The sequence below is a fragment of the Talpa europaea genome (assembly GCF_964194135.1).
Source record: "Talpa europaea genome assembly, chromosome: 4".
In the NCBI taxonomy this organism is placed as follows: Eukaryota; Metazoa; Chordata; class Mammalia; order Eulipotyphla; family Talpidae; genus Talpa; species Talpa europaea.
This window is the reverse complement of record NC_140070.1, coordinates 15,192,248-15,217,756: the sequence shown is the minus strand read 5'-3', so window position 1 is coordinate 15,217,756 and position 25,509 is coordinate 15,192,248. Positions and strand designations below refer to the sequence as shown.

General features: G+C 37.7%; 1 protein-coding gene across 1 annotated transcript in view; it reads right to left on the bottom strand.

The window, feature by feature from the left end:
- LOC311170072 (putative ATP-dependent RNA helicase DDX60) overlaps positions 1 to 25,509 on the bottom strand; it is a gene marked incomplete at both ends in the record, with an annotated part of 60,042 nt that overhangs the window by 13,670 nt on the left and 20,863 nt on the right. The window contains 15 exons of the mRNA XM_084232403.1: positions 418 to 618; positions 2,508 to 2,612; positions 4,507 to 4,659; positions 5,937 to 6,084; positions 7,849 to 8,007; positions 10,804 to 10,928; positions 11,241 to 11,369; positions 13,178 to 13,282; positions 17,210 to 17,319; positions 17,418 to 17,560; positions 18,633 to 18,748; positions 19,670 to 19,765; positions 21,334 to 21,453; positions 23,438 to 23,587; positions 24,982 to 25,137. Of these exons, the coding sequence (XP_084088529.1) occupies positions 418 to 618; positions 2,508 to 2,612; positions 4,507 to 4,659; positions 5,937 to 6,084; positions 7,849 to 8,007; positions 10,804 to 10,928; positions 11,241 to 11,369; positions 13,178 to 13,282; positions 17,210 to 17,319; positions 17,418 to 17,560; positions 18,633 to 18,748; positions 19,670 to 19,765; positions 21,334 to 21,453; positions 23,438 to 23,587; positions 24,982 to 25,137 (2,016 nt within the window). The remainder of the gene's footprint in view (positions 1 to 417; positions 619 to 2,507; positions 2,613 to 4,506; positions 4,660 to 5,936; positions 6,085 to 7,848; positions 8,008 to 10,803; positions 10,929 to 11,240; positions 11,370 to 13,177; positions 13,283 to 17,209; positions 17,320 to 17,417; positions 17,561 to 18,632; positions 18,749 to 19,669; positions 19,766 to 21,333; positions 21,454 to 23,437; positions 23,588 to 24,981; positions 25,138 to 25,509) is intronic.

The window sequence follows — 25,509 nt, the reverse complement described above, 5'->3', positions numbered from 1 at the left end:
GTTCCTAATGGTAAAAACCGGAATCTAACCCAGGAGCTTTTAAATCCATAAGCTACACCTCTACCTACAATAGGACAGCGGATGTCACATATGAAAACAGTAATCTTGGGAAATTCCAAATTTCTGTACAACCACAAATTTTGTTTGATTAGAGGAAACAAGTGAAGTCAATTATTATTCTCCCACCCCACCCCAATCCTGCACTGTTCAAGAACTTACAAGATATTAGAGAATGATGAAAACAAAAAGTAAAAATTAAAAGTTGAACTCCATTCCCTCAATATACAATAGGAAGGAAAGGAGAGAGGGAGGGAATGAAGGAAGACAGATGAAACTGAAAAGTTGCTGCCACAGACTTCTAAAAGAAGAGTAGACCCCACTGTAGCCCATCAGCCTCAGACAGTGTCCACAGGGTACCTTTGCCTTGGCGTCCCCTGGGTCATCTCCCTTGGAAGCCAGCAGCATGAGTCTCAGCACCAAGGTTACGCTGAAAGGGAACTGCCCTCTCAACTCAGGGACTTTGGATTTTATGAGTTTCCCTATTTTCGGCATTGGGATATCAAAGAAATATACATCTCCCAGCAGGTCTTGGCCCCGTCTTCCAGCACGTCCAGACATCTGGAAACAAGACAGAATCACAAAATAAATTTCTCTAAATGCTTTTTCCATCCAAGTATTAGAATTAGAATTGAGCCTTCTACACTGGGTTTTTGAGCAAGTAAATGCTGAATACACTTAATCATTAAATATTAAACTAAACTCAACTTAGGAATTTGACCATGGTTGAGATAGAGCTCCAGTGAGACATTCATTAAGTAAATATTTCATGCTAAAAAAAAACAGGCTAGATATTTTATAATGGCATATATAGTACACAAGAAAAAAAAAAAGACTACCTTATGTCAAGTTCCCTTACAGCTGACCTTATTACACCAATTCTCTCTTTTCCTTTTCTTTGTCCCTTTCTCTCCTGCTCTCTCTTACACACAATTGTGTTGTTACAAATGACCATAAAACAAGTACCTAAATCAGGGAAATATATGAGATAAAACTCAAAAATGCTACTTATAGAAAGCAAGCTAAGAACAGTCTTTAAAGATACATTCATTCTCATTTCTTAAGTGCTCAGAATGTGCCAGATCAATTAAACAGACGCACAAGAACCACATAAAGTGAATAGAATGATTATTCCCATTTTACATGTCACATGGGGCATGACAATTTAAGAAACCTGTCCATAGTCAACCAACCAGGATGTGGAAGAGTCAGGACTCATGTCCTGACATTTCCCAAGTCCATCATGCAAAACATCATAACACTCAGGCTCCAGGACCCTTAATATGAGATTCTCACAGATGCTATAGGAGGACAGTTCATGCAGAGCATCGAGGCCTGGGAAACACTAAGATATAATATTGGGTAAGAACAAGGTCTATGAGGGAATAAGATATAAGTGTTTAGAGAAGGAAGGACGCTCTGAAAAAACCTTGAATGTTGGTTAATCTATCTAAATTCAATGCTGCTAACAGAAGCATTCATCAAATGCTCCTGAATAAGGAAACCATATGAAGATAAACTATGCTGTCTGCTGGCCATAGCACAGTGAGGAGAATTGAACATTAGGAAAACTTTTAATAATTCAAGACCAATAATGTGTGATGAAAGATAATGGAAACAGAAATTACAAGGCAAAAATCAAATACCACTCAGGAGAACAATGAAGTAGTCTTGGTAATAGACTGAAGAAAGAAACATAAAATCAAGTGCACAGGGAATGAACAATTAAATGTTTATGTGCACCTTCGATGTGTACCTTCCCCACAAATTAGTTCATTTAATTCTTGCAAGATGACTGCATATACGAATTTGTGGAATATATACTCAGTGGAATACTATTCAGCTATTTAAAAAGATGAATTAGTGTTATTTGGGACAAAATGGATGGATCTTAAGGAGGTTATGCTAAGTTAAATAAGTCAGGAAGTACAAGACAGTTACCAGATAGTTTCACACCTTTGCAGAATATAGAATAAATATCAAAACAAAACAAGCTGAGGAAGTATATACTGAATTATTCCACTGAGTATATATTCCATGGTTTATCCTGTTGAGTTGCAAGATCTTACTAAAATAAGGGGATAGGGTACTTGCACTGGAACTTTGGTGGAGGATGAGTAAGGCATGAAATTGTACTCCCAAAATTATATCAATAAAATTTGAGGAAAAAAATTACTGCATTTGTTACAGGTTAGTAATTATTATCCCTATTCTGGAGATAGAAAAGAAGGATCAGGAAGTTTAGGTAGCTCATCCAAGGTCACACATCTGGTTAGTGATGGTCACATAATCCCAAGCTCACGTGCTTCCCACTATATCACAGTTACAAATGAATGTCAAGGTGTGTTAGACAGCAAAGTGCAGCATGTTTGCAAACTAAAGACACAGTTTCAACAATTTTATGGCCACATCGCAGTAATGCAATAGCACGTTCATGCACATGGCAATACCTGTCTGTAATTTAAAGCATCCAAATAGACTGAGTTTTGAGCAAAAACCACAGATTTACAAGGCATGTTGATTCCTAAAGCAAGAGTCCCAGTAGCTGTTACCACCTAGAAAGAGAATAAAACAATTACATCATAAAATAGCATTTCAATAGACTGCCATATAGTTACTGAAATTCTTTGACTTCAATGAAAAGATAGTGGGAAAGCTAGAGATACCAACCACATTGGTATCATTGGTTTTCCAGACATTCCACGTACCTTCCAGAGCAGTGCCATAGTAATCACTCTTCCCTCTACCCAGAATATTCTTTTCCTAAATACTCACTTATTTGGTTTGCTCAATTCTCTGTTCAAATGTAAAATAGAAATGTCTGGACTATCATATCTAAAATAACTACCTTTATGATCATCATTTCTCCCTAACCTACATTATTTCTTTCCATAGCATTAATGACTTCCTTGAATATTATTGTTTGTCCTACACCAGACTCCAAACCCCACTGCCCATTGTCTCCCTATCACTGAACAAAATACAGACACATGGGTCTCCCTGGTAGCAAAAGGGGTTAAGATACAGCCTGTGAAGCTGTCTGCAGCCACTGCAGCATGAGTTCGATTCCCAGCTGACCAGGGAGCAACCCACATGGTGCAGCATACCTCTCCTGCCTCGCCCGCTGCTCCCCTCAGCAGTGTACTTCATCAGTCTGCCTGTTCTGTTCCCCACTCTGTCTCTGGTGAATCCTTTCACCCCCCACACCGCTGGCCTGTACCCCTGCTCTTGTATGCATAAATAATCTGACTAGAAAAAGCATAGGACAAAATTTAAAGTTTCTTAAGTAATCCACTTCTGTTCATTTTCTCCATGTGACACAGGATATTTCTAATTTCTCTCTTTATATTGTTTGTTATACATTCTATGGTTAATAGTAACGTTTAATAAACGGAGGAAACTAAGTATTCTGGAAGTGATATTTCGGTATCTATCAAAATGCAACAAAACAGAAAACATTAAATTTATACTATAACTAGAACAAGTACCTTTTTTTAAATATGCTTTCGATAATAAAGCTATCTCTATACCTTTTTCAATTGATGTAGTTATTCATTTATTAAACTAATAGTAATGTTGTGGCCACTATTCAACATACACTATTTTTGTTCTAGTATATGCTGATTAAAATAAATGTGACACTTACCCTCAATTTAAAAACATGTAGAAAATCCTGTTTCCATTTATTGAGTTTTAAAATAAATGACATTAGTGAGGATAAAAGCTAAGTATATCTTGTTTTTTCCAGATAATATAACTATCATTTAGTTAAAATGTTAGATTTTCCACAACATTCACTTTATGAAGATTAAAAGATGCAAATACTTTTTTGAGTTTATCCAGACTATCCACAAGCATCCTCACAGGACATTTCTAACAAAACATAAAGGATTGGTTTACATGCGATATTAAGTTAATCTTCCTCTCATCCACTGTCAGTGATTAAAGGGAGAACAGATAGGAATAACTAGATATGCACTGGCCCCAAGCAAGCAATATATTCTTACTCTTACTTCAGCCATGAAGTTTGGAAAAGATCTGGTAAAAATGCTATCATAAAAGTCCTACAAGTCTATGAAAGAATGTCTGTAGCCAAAATTATATGAACGACTGAAAAAAAAAAATCCCTTGACATTACAATAAATGAAAAAGCTAGTTGTTGTTCCAAGGTTATCATAGGGTGTATTTCATTATAGATTTATTTAGAAAAACATGTATTTAGGGAATATCTTAATTTCATCAAATAAAAAGGCAAACTGAATGCTAAACTTCAAACCCCTCAATTAAATGAAAAGGGAATATTCAGTTAACAAACTTAGGTTGCAAAAAAAAAAAAAAAAAAAAGTAGCCACAATGGTATGAGAAGAGAATGTTTGCATTTTCCACTTTTCATGGACGTTCAGTTTCACAGACACAATTCCAACATAGAGAATGAAAAAATGTACCTACCCTAATAAATCCTTTCCTAAAGAGAATCTCCACTAACTGTTTTTCTTTGTTACTCATAGCCCTGTGATGATATCCAATGCCCCTCATTGCCAAAGTCTTGAGTTCTTCACCTTTTCTTGAAGAACGGACTCGATTGAACACCATCTGCAAAGACTAAAAACAGTAAGAGATTTAGGGACTTTGATAATTTCTTATCTAATTTTAATCACATCTGAATCAAAATGTTTAAATGAAAATGACAACAGACTATGTAATAATTTGGCTCAACAAGGCAACTACTTGACATGGACTTTTCAGAACTATAAAAAACATTTTATGGCAGCAACAGTAACTAAAGGTACTAGTCTCAAATCTTTGAAGACTTTCTCACCTATTTCACCCCACAATGCTTCATTTCACTTGAGGGATGAAAGATACTGAACAAGCAGTAGATAAAACCCTCAGGGGAGGTGTGAGGCATGGCTGTCTTGGTTCTGTCCTGGAGTCTTATAGTGTCCCCAGGGAAAGACAGAGAGCTGGGTCCCTATTCTAGATGATCAGAGATGCTTACTTCACATTGTGAAGTGGTCACTAATGACCTTAAAAATATTCATGCTTTATGGAGTAAGTGCACTGTGTACAGTTATGGACAAAGATAAACACTGTCTGTGAGAGGAAGAGAAAATAAAAACAACAAAGTCTAGGTATGCAAAAGCAAAATTTCAGTTGTTTAAGTTATCTACACAATGGAATATTAAGGATCCATTAAATTGATGATGTGAAAACATGATTATTAAAAAGAGATCATGAACTTGACAAAATAATACAAAATGAATAGAATGTATTCTATTCATGTGTTTATGTGTTTGTTTACATGTATATATGTACGTATAATCATCTATACATACTCACATGCACAATATACACATACATGACATCATGTATGTGTATGTAGTCACAGATAAAATGTTCTTCCAGAAAGGCACTGATTACATTTGAATGAGTGATGATGGCTTTGCTACACCAAAGACTATCGTTCTTAGATATTCCAGGGCCTTTTTGGTGAAATGTTTTGACTGTAGTAAAGAAAGCCTCTGATTTTAAGATATTCTGAGTACATTATTTAAAGTGTATTATCAGCAAATATTCAAATAAGGCATGTGAGGTTGAGGTTTAGAATTCAGGCTGTGAAAAACAGTGTGACAGAAAGAAATAACACTTTGGGCTAATTGTTAAGAAGCATGAAATAATCTATAAATCCTAATTCTATCCTTTTCAAATTTTCTCTGCTGTACTCTAGAGTCATGTGCAGCTGGCAGGTGATAGACAGAGCTGTCTGTCGCGGTAGGGATCGTGTTTACTTATTACATTTGACACTGTCTGTAACTGAGAAGTTATGGCTGTTGAGTGGAGTCGGTTCCTTGAGGACCTTTTCACTCAAAAGGTCTCACCTCATCGTCTATTGCTTTTGGATCAGCAAATGTGCAGTCCAGAGGGATTCCTAGGTTCTTCTCTAGACTCTTGAGTAGACTGCTGTATTCAGCTTCATGTACTAGGCTTTGATCTGTATTTCTGGGCTTTTTCTGGCTTTTTTCCTCTCTGTTCATGAAAATAAAATTTTAGGTAATGAATGTTCAGATTTCACCAACATAGGAAGCCCAAGGTTTCTCTGATGCCCCTCTCACCCAGACATTCAGTGTAATAAACATCTGTCTCTCCTGACTTCATCTTCCTCAAACATACTTCCTCATTGTCTCTGGAATTTGTGCATACTCATGAAAAAAATCTCCTATGCACTCACATTTTCTCCAAACATTCCCTTTCTTTTTTTTTCTTTTTATTTTTCTAAAGATTTATTTATTTATTTATTTATTTATTTACAAGAATAGGGGTATAGGCCAGATGCACGGGAGGGTGAGAGGATTCACCAGACAAAGCAGGGAGCAGAACAGGCAGACTGACTGAAATACACTGCTGAGGGGAGCAGCGGGCGAGACAGGAGAAGTCTGTCTCGCCATGAGGGACCCTCGCCCGCTGGCCGGGATAAAACAGGCGTGGCAGAGGCTGTGGACAGCTTCACAGCACAGCGCTCAACCGCCTGCGCCACCAGTGGAGGCCCATTTTCTTTCTTTTCTTAAGTAACTTTCTTGCCAAATTTACTTTTACCAGATGGTCCTAATTCCCTTTTGTAAAAGTGCTGGGATTTGCTAAAGTGATGAACACTGTCCTGTTCTTGGTCTTACTGACACTAGTTTTGCTCTTTGCATTTCTAGGTCATTCTTCTTCCCTCCTGGAAGTGGATACCATAGCTGCTCTGATATCTACACAATGGAATATTAAGGATCCATTAAATTGATGATGTGAAAACATGATTATTAAAAAGAGATCATGAACTTGACAAAATACACTATTCCCTGGAGAATCGCTCTTGACTGAGAAGAACGTCCTGGAAATTCCTGTGAGGTTATTATCTCTCCTCAGAGTAAAGAATTGGCCCACGGGTGGTAACTGACTGAATGGAAGTACAAAAATCAACCACATTGGGTCAGAATCTGGAAAAGTATAGATATGGATGAGCAAGTCAAGTCAAAATATTAGGGCAAAGGACAAAACATATGGGCATATTTTCCACAACCAGATACTTTAGTCTTCATCAGGTAAGCAAGGAAGAAATTTGATGCAGGATAATTAAATCCATTGCAATGTTAGCAAGACCATTATTAGCTAACTTGGTGAATCTTAAGGTCCAGAATTCCAAAAACAGAATGTCTGCAGACATCCAAGGAAGATACAATGAACAGGCAGTGACTAAAGATGTAGAGCATAATAGGGAAGGATAAACATTTGGGCCTCAAGTTAGCAGAATTAGACACTGGGAACATGGAAGAGATGTCAAACAAGCAAACTTTTAGGGGCATAAATTTGGCATTTCAATTCATTCTCGGGCGTATTCTGTGTTTACATATGTGACTGTGAGGATATATCAGCACATTTCATATAATGATCCAAGATATGAAGGCTTTCTCAAGTCTTTTGAGGGCTGCCTGAAAGTCAAGATTCCCATGTGTCAAAGATGGGCTTTTTCTGAAGGGTGATTAAGTCAGGTACATCATCTGCCTATACTTTTTGACTGTGGCTTTGCCTCTCCCAAGTCCTAATTGAGACTCATTAATTCAACAAAGAATATATAAATATTATGGTCACTTATCTTTACTATATTCTGCCACCCAATTTACTGCATCTGTAAATAAATTCAAGCCATAACTAAACTGTCTTTCTAGCACATTCATTGCATGTTTCCTATTGGGACCCTTTTAGTCACCTTTTGTTTACTTACATCACCTTTTGTTTCGCAATACTTACATCACCTTTTGTTTCTCAATAGATTTTTTAACTTTCCGAAGTTTGTTACTAATGTCATGGGCTTCTTTATCTGCTTTGGGAGGCCTTTTTTGCTCTTGCTTTTGCTGCAGGTAAAGGCACGCATCTTGAGCACATTTTTCTACAGCTCCTAACTTGAATCTTGAAACAAGTGAAAAGATTCATAACAAGTGAAAATAACATAAATAAAAATTAGTCCTACTTCCCACCTATTACTGACATAGGTAATCCACCTGTTTGGATTTTAAATTTTTCCGGAGTCATCAGACACTTCACAGGCAAGAATGGAAGAATCTTGGGCTCTCACGCTACACTTTGAGAATGTCACTATGTCTTTTCAAAGGCCAGATAAACTCCAAGCGTTGCTGGCCTTTAGGATCCAGAAATCTTTCCAATGGTCTAGCCTTTATGCCTTACTTTTCATACAAGGGGTAGCACAGACTTGACTTGGATGAGCAATAAACCATGATCTGATATGTAGTAACCAAATTTAATGTGTAGTTGCGTTCTTTCACTCACTTTTCTGCAAAAGGAATAATCACTAAAATAAACACTAAGGGGCAACTGATCCAGATTTCCTGGAAACAGAGGGATTAAACAATACCTACTTCAGGTTGTAAACATTAGGTCCTTTCAGACCCAAGCAGCTAAAGAAGCAAATGGCTACAGATCTAGTTCTCATGGTATGTGAAGAATAAAGTGTTTCCAGGAATGTAAAGTCAAACATGCCTTATCTTTCTATCACATATATTTTCCTATATCTGAAAGTTAGGGCTTTTGATAAGAAGACTGAAATATCCATGGTTTTATTTTCCCCCAATACCATCTTGCCAATGCCATGCCTGGAACTAGATAAAAGCCATTATCACTAAATATATTAACCATAGCTTATTACAACAAATCATAGGTTGAGTCTACACAACCAAGTTTTTTACATGTAAATTGTAAGACAATTACAATTTTTACTATTTTGAGCTAGCATCAAGAGGAAAAGTTATTAGCTAGTGAGGAGTAAATAAATTGGCATATGGTGAAGTAAGGATTAAAAGAAATAGAAATACAATGCTACATGGTAAGAAATTTCAGAAGTGAAAAATAAGGATATTTAACACATACATAATACATTTGACAATATTCTAAGTTCTTAAATATATTAACTCATTCAGTGCTAGTAACAACAACTGAGGAGAACTCTATGATTATCCCTATTTTGCAAATGAGAAGATGAAGACATAAAGAGATGAAGTGACCTGCCAAAGATCCTACATTTGTACATGGCAGGGTCTAGCTTCCAAACCTATGTTCTTAACTATGACATTATGCTCTTTCTCTTTTTATGTGATTGCAAGTTACGGTGGTCTAGATGCACATTATATATTAAATGGTATAATTTTCATCACCTTACTTCATTTAAAAATATCAATATTACTTGGAAATGATTTTTCCATTTAAGTTTCTTTAGGAACCTATATAGAATGAATGTGATCTAGAGATTGAATCTCAGCCAGTATTTTGTAGTACCCTATAGCTTTCATAATTTATTTTTATTTTATCCCCACCCCAGCCCGATGTGTTATTATTTTAATTACCTCATTTTGCAAATGAGAAAACTCAGGCTCAATGTCAAAGTCATTAAGTAACTGGCAAGAAGTGAAAGAACTAATAGAGGGCAGAGGTGGAATCCACACTTGAACCTGACCACAAAGTGGTGTTCTTAAGCAGACCCTAATACTGTCATAAAACATGCATTTCTTTCCCCAGAGACCAGACTATTATTTGAAAAGCTCCCAGAGGACAGATTGAGCCTTGACAAATCCTCGGATTTACTGGTGATCTAGAATTATAAGGACTAAGTCAAATTGCGTTAAGACCAAGGATTTTCACAATAGGTTTTGTGAAACCCAAATTGCATAAAAACATGCCAAGACTCAACTTCTCAAGAAGAATTAAACCCATCATCTTTTTTGTGTCATATATCAGTTTCTGAATGCTTAAAGTGTATGTGGTTTATGAACACAAATACTTTTTGGACTTCTGCTTTGCAGTTAGACTTGCAGAAAAATCCCAGGGGTACAGAATTGTGTTTGCTTCAAAGTGAAATGGGTGAACTGTGGAATTTCTTGGTAATATAGAAATTTATTTTCCTAGTCCCAATAAAAGTGAAATGCACAATTTTATTACATTCCTTAAAATTTTCAAACACAACCATACATTCAGTTATCACCATTATCTTAAATATATACCACCAGTTATAGTTCATTAGTACACTTATATTTATGTGTCTCACTAACTTTTCCACCTGAGTAAAATTCTGTGAACTTATTTATATAAAGCTTCAAATTGTATCAAGTAAATAAAGTATTGTTTTGATCATGAATTAGGTTTCCAAATTTAGTCCAGGATAGATTGTTATCCATTTAATAAATTAATACTTGATGTCATTTTATCAAAAGTGGCCTATTCCATTCAATTTTAAACTATTTTATGCTATAACATGTACAATTTAACAATATATCAATGTATTTTAGTTATATATCACATAAATATAAATTTAAAACAATAAAATATCCCACCAATAAATATTCTAGCACATTTAAGAATATTTAATTTTTATGATACTTGTGTGCATGAACATTCCATTTGTTTTGCAAAAACTAGTTATCTACTGAAAATTATCAAGATCTAAATAAAAATATGATCATTAAGAGTAAAAGAAAACCAAAAATGGTGAAGATGACTAAATAAAGAATGAAATTTATAATCAAACAAGTAAAATTAATTTTTTAGGAACTGAACTAGAAAGGTGTACTTTTAAAATACACATTCTGATAACAAATACACAACAAAAGCAGCAATTAATACTATGTTAAAACAGTGAAGTTCATTAACTTAAAGAGATTAGTCAAGTTACAAACAAAAACACATTAAACGACTTACAAAAAAAATAGTGCAGGCAACTTCCCCATTTTCCTTAGCTTTTCAACAAGAAGTGGAAACATTGTTAACATGTTTCCTGAACTTGAAATTCCATCAGGTTTAAGTCTCCTCAAGACCATTTTGGCCTATAGCAAAGAAAAAAAAAATAGTGTAAAGTCTGTATAATAAAGAGAGGAATTAGCATTTTTGTCTAAAATATTTTCATATTTTTTTAATCTATGTTTTGTGTTTCTTTAAAATAAATACAAAATAAATACAAAATAAAAATAATGATGAAAATATATTATAAAACTCAGCATGGAACCATTAAAGGAATATATACAAATCAATCAAATCAATGTACTAGATAACAAAACTACACACACACACACACACACACACATCTATACACAGACACATGCAATTTATACATGTAATTATTTAAGGCAACATATTACCTCTTCTGCATTGCCATTTTTAATCCAATTTGTTAATTCTGCCTTTAAGGTCTCTTCATATTTTCTAGCATCCAACTTTTTAATGACTATTTTATTCTTAAAATGAATGAAATTCTCTGGACACAATTCCTTGAAAATAAATACCACAAAATTAAATAAAATCCTGCAAAAAAAATGCAAAGATGTTTCTCAATTAAGTATTTCACTAACAGCAACATATACTTCTTGAGAGAAGAGACTGTTGAACTTCGTTTAGCATCCCCATAGTTCCTAGTACCTAAACCTAATAGGATGGATGAATTCTTCAAAGCACAGAATGCAGAGCAAAGCCAAGTAGAAGGTGAAAACAGACAGCAGCTAAAACACAGATTAAAAATGGGATACAATGAAAAAAAATGGACTAGGCGTCCAAGAGATAAGAGGAAACAGGAAGTTTTCTATTAAATTTCCTATAATACTAAAGTATTATGCTACCCCAGAAGCTGAAAGAAATAGTATTTTTGGAACAGTGTAATCTCCAGAGAAAGGGGAGGTTCCATGATTCCTGTCCCACCTAAGGAAGGGTGGAACTGAGTAGCAAGGGATGCTACAAAGTACTGGGGAGGGGAGACGAGAAGACTTGGAGGAGGCACTTGGAGCAGGGAGACATGTCAGGAAGGACGCATCTGCCTCTTGGCTTTGGACTCACACTGGGGACCCGGGGGACACAGAAGGAGACACAGAGACAAGATACATAGACACTTGGAAGAGAGTGAGAGACCCATGGAGTGCCTGACAATGGCAGTTCTTACCGTAATTTATACTTTGATTTTGTTCCTTTCCTTCCTGGCCCTTTCTGTCCCTGACTAGGTTCCCCACTAGAAGATACCTTAGACTTTTGGCAAGTTTTTGGGGCTCACTTGCCCCACTTTGGACCAGCCCTGTTTGCCTGGGCATTTACCCATGAGGTGATAAGTGACTTTGAGTGTTTCATTGGGAAACCAGTATCCTTTCTTCTCTTCTCTCTCTGTGCACACTAATTCTATTCAAGTTCTTTTCTACTAAGGTCGTATGCACTAAGAGTATGCTTTGTCTTTATGCACCAGATGGCAGAACCCACTTAGCGCATGCAAGGTTTGGAGATCCAGGAGTGCCCCCTAGTCTGCTCACTGACATCTTCAGGAATTTTATGGCACTGAGAAGTAAAGTATTTTATTTTGAAGAACTCCACTGATAATTTTTAAATATCAGATACAAGTGATTAAAAATGGTAAGAATTTATCTTTCAGAATAACATCTTAACCATCAACTCTCACAGTGTAACAGGGAGGTACCCAGGAAAGGGGGAGGTTCCAGGTTCCCTGCCCCACCCAAAGGAGGGTGCAGCTGAGCAGGGAGAAGCAGCAGCTAGAGAAGAGACAGGAAGGAAGGAAGCAAGATGGTGAGCAATGAGGAGACCTGGAGGAGGCACTTGGAGCAGAGACATGTGAAAAAACTGTGCTTGCCTTTTGGTCCTTGACTGGGTGACACAGATGAGGGTGAAAGACCCGTGGGGAGGTTAACAGTGGCAACTAGTACCTTGATTTTGATTTTGCTCTTTTCCTCACAGACATGTCTGGTTGTTTCTGATTCTTTTCCGTAGGTCCCCACTGGAAGGTGCTTTAGACTTGTTGCAGGCTTTGGAGCCTTGCTCTGGGCCAATCCCGTTTGGGTGAACTTTTACCCACGAGGGGACGGGTAACTTTGGTGCTTGGTCTAGAAACTATATTCTTTGTCTTTTCTGTATTGTTCACTAATTGTATTAAAGTTACTTTCCATTGAAGGCCTTACATGTTTTGTGTTGATGCAGTGGATGGCGGAACCTATTTAGAGCAGGCAGGTTTGGGGGTTCTGGGGTGCCCCTCTCCCTGCCCTGTACCAATAGCGTTAATCAAATAAATTATATGATTATTCTTTACCTGGGCTCTGGGCCAACTTTCCCAGGATTGCAACATAGTGTCATAAAGCTGTATGCTTTCTCGAGGTGAAAGAGCAAGATCAGAAGGGAATCCATACCTTTCGATCTATATTAAAAACAAAGTTGAAATATTTAATATTCTTGTATTTTCTTATGGTCTATCCTTCACATAATAGTCATTGTCATTGAAAACACGATAGCAAAATGTTTAAATGCTGATAAGTGCTAAATACAAACAAAATACTAGCCAAGAGGATCCCTGATTTAGTAAAATAGAAAAAGAAACCCCACCAGTTTTTTTATTATTTTCTAAAATCTTACATTTTGGATTAATTCTTTAGGTACTGCCTGAAAGGTTTGGTGAGGTAAAGAAAAGAGGAGCCAGGCTAAACTTTCTCAAAGGAAAGGAAAATTTATTGCACCCCCGGGCAAGCTTCAAGGACCCAAGGTGGGGGTCCATGAAGTCATGCCCATTGTGGGGGGAGATGTCCTTTTAATAGGGTAAGGAGAGGTTAGTCAGGAAAACTGGGTTGGCAGAGGTGGGACCAGGTTTAGGCAGAACAAAGTTGTTTTTTGTGGAGCCAAGTTGTTTTTCTCCTGTTTATGGCTTCAGTTTCGTTTGATGGTAATGGTGTTGGGGCCATCTTGTTTTTTCTATGTGGGCTTCCTCATTCCTGGCCCCTGCATTGATCTTTCACTGCCATCGTAAATTCAAATCAGATTAACTGCAAACCTGGATTTGTGGACTCAGTTTAAATAAGAAAACACAATCTCTACCCTGAAGCAGGAAGCTGACCTTGATTTAATCTTGGGTATGATTATTCTGCTTCTCAGGTCCTAGCAAGGGTCAAAGGGGCAACTCTTATTTGCTTAATTTCTAAGATAAAAGCAGGGTCAACTACCAGATTAAGGCTCTCAAGCCCCCTTTAAGAAACAAAGGAAATTCTCCCCCAGGTCAAGGCTTTAAACAGTGGTATTTCCTTAAGCTTTCTGAATATGCACGCCATTCATTTTTTCCACAAATACTTTAAATGTCAATGAAAACAAAAACAAAAAAAAGCCTGTTCTCAAAAAGTTTACATGATAGTATTTTCTACTGGCTTCAATCACTATTGGTAGGGAACAGTTGCCTGGGAACCATGGTCCCTGAGAGGTTAAAAGGATTTCTTTAAATTAAATGAGGGTGGCAGGATGTTTTCGTAAGTGTTCATTTAGGTCTCTTCGAAGCTTCTCACTGGAAATTATAAATCTCTAAGAAGAGACTACAGTACACAGATATCCCCAATAAGGTTTGGAAATTCTGGGCTAAAAAAGCCACTCCAGATTCATCAAAACCATAATAAAATACCACCTTACACTTGTGAGACTGGTCCTCATAGAGACCAGAAACAGGAAGTGTTAGTGAGTTTCGGAGAAAAAAGAACCCTAATATAATACACTGTTGGTGGGACCAGACTGACCAAACCCCTAAGGAAAACAGTATGGAGATTTCTCAAAATATTAAAAATAAATCTACCATATGATCCAGCAATTCACTCCCAGATATTTACTCAAAGGATGCAAAAACACAAATTTAAAGGGATATATAAACTCCTACGTTCGTTGCAGCACTATTTACAATAACCAAGGGATGATAACAACCTAAGTGCCCAATGACTGGCTCAAAAAGACGTGGTATATATGCACAAAGGAATACTGATCAGCTATAGAAAAATAAAAAGATGAAATCTTGCCATCTGCAACAACATGGACAGAACGGGAGAGGATTAAGTTAAGTGAAATAAGTCAGAACGAGAAAGACAAATAATGGATGATTTCACTCATATGTGGAAAGAGAGAAACAAAACAGGGAAACAAACAAGACAAACCGTAGAAATCTGGCTGTATAGTTGAGCAGAGGGTACAATGAAATGGTGGAGGACCATGGGTGATGGGTATGATGTGGTAACACACATCTGAAGAAGTATGAATCATATCATAAATGGTGCTGTATGACAACAGTACCTCAATAAAAAATAATACAATTTTTTTAAAGTCTGAGTTTCCTCATTTCTAAAATGAACAACTCTGCCTATGCCAAAATGTATTGAAATAATTGACTTACATAATATATTTAACCAACCTTACAAAAATTCTGGTACATGAATGATGCCTCAACTGTTATTGTGACTGACTAATGATCAACTTGCAGGTCTTAATTTTTAAAATCACTCTAACAATTCTGTGGCAAAAGCTGGGTATTACATCCAGCTGTTCTCCACTACTTAGTATTAATGAGCTAGCAAATTCTGAGCCAGTCTAGGTAGAAAGGAAAAGAAATAAAAGGTCATAGAATTGTACCATTAGACACATAGTAGTGTAAATCGCCATGTTATTTCTGTGAGTCACGCTGTCCCAAGCCATAGGTGATGGTAAGCCAGTTCATGCTCAGCAGAGAGTTAGGCTCTAGTTCTTTCAAGGACTCCCTGGAGCTGACTGCTCTCCAGGAGCTAGCAGCTGCTCTTACATGGCATCATAACTGGTGACTAATGCCAAACTCTGCTTTTTGCCAGAATGTAGTCTCATATGGGTTCAAGGAGATCCCTCCTCACCTCAGTTGAATTAAGGTCAGAGCTCTGCTCTGGTCCCACCTCACCCTTCCTTTTTTAAACCATCGCTCTGATAGCAGTACAGAAGAAACCACCAAGGTGGATGGTTCTTCTCTTGATGTTGCCACAACTTACTATGTATTTTCTTGTCACTCAGGTCTTTCATATTAATCTGAAGTATGCTACTCAAGATCAGGAATTCTTCCCTCATTTGGAGAGGTTTTCTTGCTTGTTATCACTGCTACTATAGGAGATATACTATATATAATGATGCCTCACACAGTTGTCAAACAATATATAATAACGCATAAATCATCCTGTTCATCCTGCATTCCTGAAGCAAAAATCTAGAAGGTTTAAGAAGACTCATGCAACAGCACGACCTTTGCAGAAGTCACATAGGGTCAGAGCACACTGTAGCAGCTTCACTGCTTTCCAGCTACTCTATTAATAGCTCTAAGAAGAGAGGAAAGGCACTTGGACCAAAACAACGAATCGCCAATTACTCCATACTTCTACACTCATTACTACTTAAAGATACCTGCCTCAAACCATTCTATCCAAAACAAGTAACTTTTTTAAAACTGTGTTCTTTTTTTTTAAAAAAAAAAAAAAGCTAGATAATGATGGAGAGAGAGAGAAAACAATCTTTTATGATTTATTGGAGGTATATCATCTACAGTCAAGGTTTGAGGTATGACTTAGGTCACAGAAATTTTGTCTACATATTTAAGTTTTATTTGGAGTTTGGATGGGGGCTGCTGCCACACAAGAGAAACTTTCATAGCAAAATCATATTAGAAAATGTCATTCAAATTCCCGCAGTGGCTTTTAGAAGTCACTGCATCATAGTCCAAGATTATAAAGTGATTCTCACTGAAGTTTTTGTTCAAGAGGTCATTTAGGAAACTGAGATGAGGAGCAGGGTCTGGGGGCCAGATATAGGAGATTGCATCCTGCTGACACCTAGGGAGGCAACAGTGATTAGTTAAGTCCTCCATGCCTTACTTTCCTAATTTGTGGAATAGGAGTATTTGTAATATAATGGTCCTAAATTCATTTTTAATGACTAAAAGAGACAAAATATGTCAAATTCTTAGAACACAAAGTCAGTGCTCAATTTTGGTCAACTATATTTATTTCACATACATCTATTAGACAAATAGGGGACCTGGAAAGAAAGAATATGGGCAAAGGTAAGTTCAAAAAATAATAAACAAATTAAAATTTTTAGTCATTTTAAAGACTAAAACCATTGTGAACCCAGATACCATTGAGGAACCAATGAAAACTATGAGGTTACTCTTATAACTTTTAAAACAAAGGTTTTATAGCTGTTATAAAATATCCCGTTACCCTGGTAACAATAAGGAGGAAGCATTTTAATTATTACATGCATAAATAATTTACATTAGTCAGAAAAATGTAGCTTCAGTATTACTTACATGATCTGTTGTTAATGCAGCACATGGGTGGTAATGTTTAAAGCCAATGTCATTATGTTCTACTGAACATACGTATTTCTCTAAATCATTGTATCTCTCTCCGTAAAGCACTAACAATGAAGACAAGGATAGTCAAATCAATGGACAGGTAATTACTAAAGTCATTCTAAAGTAAAAGATGCAAATTCTGCAAATATATCAAACATACCAAGTCTAACTTTGTATGACTGCTTTATTTCCAAGTTGTCTTTGTAGGAACTGGCGCAAGAGCCAGCAATTCTTTTAGGAGCGATATTTTTCCTCATTGTGTTGTCTGCTTCTTTCCAGTACCATTTTACTGATCGGAGCCATCTAAAAAATTAATGTACATTTTATTTAGGCAGAACATGGAAAGAATTTCTATGACACTAAGTATTTTAAGTAAAGAAAATTGCATGTGCTTTAAAAATTGTACTGGCCTCCCTGGTGGCGCAAGGGGTTAAGCACCACACTATGAAGCAATCCGCAGCCTCTGCAGCATGAGTTCGATCCCTGGCCGGCCACGGAGAAACCCACATGGCACAGCAGACCTCTCCGGTCTCTCCCACTGCTCCCCTCAGCAGTGTATTTCAGTCAGTCTGCCTGTTCTGTTCCCCACTCTGTCTCTGGTGAATCCTCTCACCCCCCGCATCTCTGGTCTATACCCCAGCTCTTGTATGCATAAATAAATAAATCTTAAAAAAAATAAAAATAAAAATTGTACTTAGAGCACATAGGTCCCAGAGCCAGACTACATGAGACTGAATTCTAGCCTCTTTACTAGCTCTGGCTCTTGAATTATCACTGAATCTTGCTGTGCCTTTTCCACATTTTAAAATGGAAGCAAAGATAGTAATGTTGAAAATACTATTTATTGTAGTAGTAATGGAAATAAAGTAAAATCATAAGTTAATATACACAAAGCACTTAGAATAGCACCTGGGACACAAGTCTTTGCTGTACTTGTTATTATTACTTGGCAGAATTTTAGCACAATGACAAAAATGATATAAGGATTTTCAACTAATAGGACTTTGCTATCTTTCTAAACTTCCACAAGTGGAACAATCTAAGTTCTCAACTTCCATGGCAGAGTTTGTCAGTAGACCATTTTATTTTTTTATTTCTTGGTAAAGAACAAAGAAAAAGGAACACAAATCTATCATTTCTGGTGAAACTTTTCTTGAGATATAGGGGGAAATGTCACACTCAACTGCAGATCTGGCTGGGGGAGTCTGTGATTTTTCTCTTTATAGAATGTGGCCTTGCTCAGCACTGCCAGGAGGTTAGAGAATATCAGATACAAGTTGACAAAGCTCACCAGAAAGCTAAGACACTTTTCAGAACCCACAGAGAAAGTAAGAAATTCAAACATTCTAAGATTGAATGGAACCTCAATGCCTACTGAGTGAAATGTTCGGGGTTGCTGATGGTGGCCGAAAGAGCCAAAAAGGGACATCGGATCATGACTAAGAGATGCTCCCAGACTTCTGCTCCAATTTCTCCACCAAGGCAATGGACCTATTAAAAAAAAAGTCTCCATTGAAAAGTTGATTTAGGGCCTCCCCGGTGGCACAGGCAGTTGAGCGCAGCGCTGTGAAGCTGTAGGCAGCCTCTGACCATAGGTTCAATCCCAGCCGGCTACGGAGATACCCACATGGCGCAGCAGACCTCTCCTGTGTCGCCCGCTGTTCCCCTCAGCGTTGTGTTTCAGTCAGTCTCCCTATTCTGCTCCCCACTCTGTCTCTGGTGAATCCTCTCACCTTCCCACACCTCTGGCCTGTGCCCCACTTAATTTATACATGAATAAATAAATCTTTAAAAATAAAGTTGATTTAAAAGGAATGAATACAGGCCTCCCTGCTGGCGCAAGGGGTTGGGCACCACACTGTGGGGCGGTCCACAGTCTCTGCAGTGTGGGTTTGATCCCCGGCTGGCCAGGGAGCCACCCACATGGTGCAGCAGACCTCTCCTGCCTCGCCCACTGCTCCCCTCAGCAGCGTCTTCAGTCCATCTGCCTATTCTGCTCCCCACTCTGTCTCTGGTAAATCCTCTCACCCTCCTGCACCTCTGGTCTGTACCCCAGTTCTTGTAAAAATAAATAAATAAATCTTTTTTTTTTTAATGACATCATTGCTTTAGAAATCAATGATGGGGTTTTGAAATCGCTTACACCACGGTGGTTAATTCTGTTTCTTTGAAACAGTAGCCACCAACAGCAGGTTCCTCTCCCATACAGAACTCTGCAGCATGCTGTTATAAACCCTACTGAGTCACAACAGGAAAACAGAACCCAAAACTGAGTGTAATTCACTGGGGAAATCACTCAGAAGAAAGTGCTGCCCCTACTGAATTCCATACAAAGGGAGAGTTGTCCTGAAGCACTGAACAGCCTCATTATTGTGCTTATATACACCGGGAAATCAATAACACCAAACCTACCTCATCAAATATAACATATCTGATCCTTTTCACCCATGCTTGGCGATGAGGACTCAACAGCAGAATTTCCAAGCAGGCAGGAACTGTAACAAGTACCTAAAAAAAATTACATGCAAAGAACAAACATTTGGAGCACTTACTATGTATAGACATAGTAATAAGAATATAAGAGGTATAAAGCAAGACACCTGAAAGCAACTGCTGATAATTAGGATATAATATTGCTTAAGAATGTTTCATTAAAATTGAGACATACTCCTTTGAACCTTATGAAGCTGTAATTTCATAGGTTAAAAGTAATCAAGTATCAAATTTGAACTTTAAATTCGTATAAAATATTCAAAGTTATAGAAATAGACAGAAGCCACTGTCACAAGTTTGGTTTTTCAAAATAAGGCTCCATGACAGTTTAGGTTAAAAAATGTTTATTAAGGATCAGCAACCATGGATGGAAAAAAGAAGGACTGGGCAGAAGAAAAAGCTAAATGTCAAACCAAGCCTGATGAAACCTTAGCCAACCTGGCTCAGAATTGGACTTTTACTGATGAACTTGCTATCTAATATATACAGAAGTTATATGTAATGATATAGAAGTTATATGTAATGATGCACACTTAAAACTTACATAATATTATAATGCAATGTTACTGTAATAAAAATTATTTTAAATAATTAAGAAGTGAATATTGGCTGTTTGACATCAAGCCAACATGGCTTGGGAATTCACCCCTGCCTCACTCAGTCACAGGATACAGACTGGAGGCAGAACTGAGGGACTGACAGCTGGCATTTGTCTGGGTAGCAAGTCTTTCCTTGAAAGGCCATCTAAGTAACTCATCTCGGTGACTTCCATGTAAGGTTCCATAATCAAGTTTTCATTTTTCATGTAAATTGTTTATGGATTCAGTATGGAAGAAAACTGTCTGCTACTTACTTAACATGGGGTACTCTTCCAGGAACTTATCAAACAAAAGTAATTCAGATTGAAAATTGGGGTTTGTTAATTTTTCATGACTGCAGGGTAAGGTAAAAGGTATCAGACTTTTCTGCCCTCCCACCGTTAGGATAGATGACGGAGCCCTGCGGTCCTGAATGTATGCCTGATGGCGGGCACCTGGAGTAGGGTGTGGGCATAGGTAGATGGGATTCGATTGGGCTTTTAAGGGTGGCGTCACAGGGACGCCAGCAGAAGCCGAGAGAAGGCCGGAGAGCCCAGAGTGAAGACCTGCTGGGGGGGTGGGAGGCCTGCCAGCCTACTGGCCCCCCAGCACCCCTGCCTGCCATGTACCTGGTAATCCCAATAAAATGCCTGCAAAAGCCACTGAGGGCTCTGACTCCTCTTTACCTGGTCTGCTGGATCAGAAAACCTGCCCTGGGTCCTTCCTTATTCCACTACAATAACATTGAGTTCTTTGGATCCTTTTGAGTCTATGTAAAACTAAGATGATGCAACAACCTATAATTGGAATCTGAATTAGAATGTAGTGTCCATAGAGAAAGAGGAGTTTGATTTCACTCTTTGGAAGTAAGATTATTAGATTTTCTTTAAAGTAATTTCATCTTTTGTAAATTTAAGAAAATGATTTCTACAAGGTCTTATGAAGACAGAATTGTTAGTGAGAGACATGTAAGTGCTGTTCCAGAACCACATGACCAATTCCTACCTGAGAGTTTAGAGCGTCATGACGATACTCCCTTATAAAGACACCACACAGAGCTTCACCATTAGGTAGAGTTTTGGTAAATCGATTTTGAACTGTTGCTGACACTTGGTTAACAAGGGCCTGATGGATAGGGAAAGAGATCCATTAATCACAAGTAAGGAGAGGTAGTGAAACCTCAGAGGACATATCTAAAAGTAAGTCCTGCTATGAACACAGAATGCTTAATAACCCCTTTCGTATATTCGTCTTCTCTAAATATGCTCAAGTGCTCTCACAGACTTCACTAAGCATGTGAACCTCATTGAGAAACCTCAACTTAAAGTAAAACAAGGAAATAATGGCTTCATCAGAAGTTAAAAACAGGAAAGTTTTGGCCCACATTAGGAAAAAAAAAAATTTGAGTACCTAGAGACCAGGGCTTAGAGAGAAGCTGTGAATCTACTATGGAACAAAAGGCAAATGACAGATGGTAGACGTGGATTTGTGGTTCCTCTTTGAACTTCACCCAAATATCTAGAGTTTTACTATATACATGGGTCTTCTTTAGCTCCAAGCATGATGTTGAATGACAACATCACAAATGTAGGGTAAGTGAAAAAAATCAGGCTTTTCTCCCTGATAAGCATTAATGCCACCAATAGCATTAACGATGGATCCCAGCGGTCCTACATGCATGCCTGATGGCGGACACCTGGAGTGGGGTATGGGCATGCAGAGGTAGGCACACCTGCGCTGAGACTGGGCTTGCAAGGGCGGCGTCACGGGGAACTAGCAGGGAACTAGCAGGAACGGAACCAAGAGAAAGAGCAGAGTAGAAAAAGACTAAGAATAGAAGAGAGCAGAGAATGGGAGAAAGAAGAGATTCCACAAGGGAACGCCAGAGAGCCCAGAAAGAATGACAACTCGCCGTGGGTCGGGAGGCCTGCCAGCCTCCTGGCCCCCCCACCACCCCTGCCTGCCGTGTACCTGATAAAAGCTCAATAAAAGCCTGAAAAGCCACTAAGGGGTCCAGGACTCTCCTTTATCCATCTGCATAGCTTCCAAGAGCTCCTGCCCTAGGCCTTGCTGGCACTACAAGATCATACTGCCTCCTCACAATGGTTCAAAGCAAACTGTCGTATTATAGAATCTATGTGTGATGGCAGGAAGGTACAGAGCAGGTTCTTATGATTCTAGCAGATGGGGTAAAGGAGGAGTCCTGGAGCCCTAGGTGGCTTTTGCAGGCTTTTACTGGGATTTACCAGGTACACAGCAGGCAGGAGTTCTGGGAGGCCGGGAAGCTGGGAGGCCTCCCAGCCCCGGCCAATCTTCACTGTTTCTGGTCTCTCAGGCCTTCTCTCGTGGCCTTGTTCTCTCTCACGCTTGTTCTTCTAGTGGGTTCTGCGGTTCCGCTGTTCTGCTTCTCTTTTTGTTCATTCTCTCTCGCTCTGCTGGTGTCCCCGTGACGCCGCCCTTATAAGCCCAGTCTCTCAGGCCAGGTGCACCCACACCCTGCTCCAAGTGCCCGCATCAGGCATGCATTCAGGATCACAGGGATCCATCATCTATCCTCATGGCGGGAGGGCAGAAAAGCCTGACTACTTACCCTACACTATGAAACTGGAGAGAGAAAATGCAGGTTAAAAAAAAAAAAAAGAAACTCCTAGAAACAGAGAACAGATTGATGCCAGAAGCAGGAGTGATGGTGGAAATCAATGAAACTAGTCAAAAACGAGTCAAAATGTAAAAATTTCCAATCATATGATATATTGACTCCAGAGATGGAATGTAGAGCATGGTTGCTCTAGCTAACAATACTCTAGTGTATATGAAAAAGCTTTTAAAGAGCAGATTGTCAAAGTTCTCATCACAAGACAAAAGGTGAGTTGAAATGTAGTTAGATCGCTCATGATCATTTCACAATGTATACATAGATCAAATTTTTGTGAGACACTTTCAACTAATAGAATGTTATATGTCAACTGTATCTCACAAAACTTGAAAATATATAAACACACAAATAAATAAATAAAATAAAAACAAAATAAATCAAACACGAGCATTCAACACGAGGCATGTATTAAGAGATTCAAGAAGGGAAAAATCAAAGTCCCTTGAGCACTACCTTTGTCGGTGCAACATACACAACCACACCTTCATTGCTTTCCTTCAACACCTTTTCCATGCAGTAGTAGGAGGCATAGGTTTTTCCTGAGGATGTGGGGGCAACAATCACCGCTGACTCATTATTATCCACAACATCAAGAAGCTCTCGCTGTGGGATTGAGAGCACCGCTAAGTCAGTCATGTAAATTACTTGTTACCAAACAAATACATTAATATACTTTCAGTACAATTCTCAGAACCTCAAATGGAATGATCAGAGCTGCAAACACACAAAAGCTGTATAGAATAATACAAAGAATTCGTGTCATCTCTCAGAAGAGAGAATTTTCATGCTTTTGAACATCTGGAGGTGAGTTTTGTATGCAAAAAATGGAGAGTGATCTGAATAAAGTATTGTTCTTCATATTTGTTTTGCTTTTGTTCTTGTTATTGTTTCTCTATTTGCCACTTACTAAGTGTGGAATTAGCTTTAAGAAATGTAGTTCTAAGTGAAAGTCAGTATGTATTTTTGTGATGGTAAAAAAGATAGCTAAAGAGGGAAAAAAATCAATGATTCATAATTTTATCATTTATCTACCACTTTCTATATGGAAAAAATCCAGGTACCTATTTGGAGGGCATGTGCTGCTTTATCCCATCAGTGTGTGCTTGTACTTATCAAAATGAAAACTGATCAAAGAATCAAGTCTGTATAGTGAGCAGAATATGGGAAAAAACACCCCAAAACCCCAATCTACATATTCTCTTCAATCTAGGTCCACTCTGGGCCACACCCCAGAGTGAACTTGGCATCAGGAGAATTGCATGCAATGGTATTAATGAAGAGCACTTGGCTTCCTGGTGTCCTGTCCTGAACTAAAGAACTGGTTCTCCTAATCCTAAAAAGGCGACAGGAATTTTTAAGGGACCCCCATCATCATCAACATAAGAAAGGTAAAAATAGATTTTAATAGGACAGTTTATTCAGATTTGAAACTATGAGACTGCACTTTTGTAGGTAAACATTGAATTGTTCAATAATGTTATACAGTTAGTCCATTTTATTCCAAATCTTACATCCATCTATGTTAACCTTTACATTTATTATAGAAAAGTAGCTACTATTTTTCTAGTAGGGGCTAATATACTATAGATGCCACATACAAATATCTGAAAAAAATGTTTATACTATTTTAAACTGCCCAGGGAAAAATATCTCTCTGCACATTTATATATTTAAATAATGAAAACCTATTGACACAGGGAAAACTGTATCCGTGATGATACAGCTAGATGATACAGACAGAACCTCAAAAATGTATAGATGTGAAGCCATCAAAGTACTTTGAAGGATATGGACTATATATGAGCAGTGAAATGAAAGTTTTCTTTAAATAGGAGAAAAGTCTACATTTTGACATTTTTAATGATAAAATAATTTTAAATCACATGACTCAATAAGATTATGCCAAATATAATACATACAGCTACAATAATGAGAAGCTCCTGAGAGCACATTTAATAATAAAAGAAAATAAATGACTATTTCATTTACAGCATTACCTGCCATGTGTCAGGAATAAAGTCCTGAACTCTGTGGTCTGGATCTTTTCTCTCTTCTCGTATCAAATGATGACCCATGTGTTGTAACTGAAACCGAGCTGGTCCGATGTGAAGGGAATACTGATTCCTTTTCTTCTGTATGTCATCACCTGCAACCTACATTATTTGAAAGTCCATTTGGGAAGAATTCTAAATTACAACATCATTTAAATAATTCAAATATTTTGTTACTGAGCACCTTTTATGAAAAAAGCATTTTACCATGCTTTAAGTTTTGAAATACTTATTAAATGAGTGCTCTACCATCTAAATCATCATCTGAGTTGTGAGTAAATTAGCAGACAAGATTTTCAAAAATCAGTATGATATTTGTAGCTACAACCTGATATGTTTTGAGATAACTGAACAATCACAATATAGTTTTTAATGCTTTCTTAGAATTAACTACAGGATTTGCTTAATGGTCTGCACAGATTTCTTGGTATTTAATGTTTGTTCATACAAATATTTGTATAATCTTCTAATTCT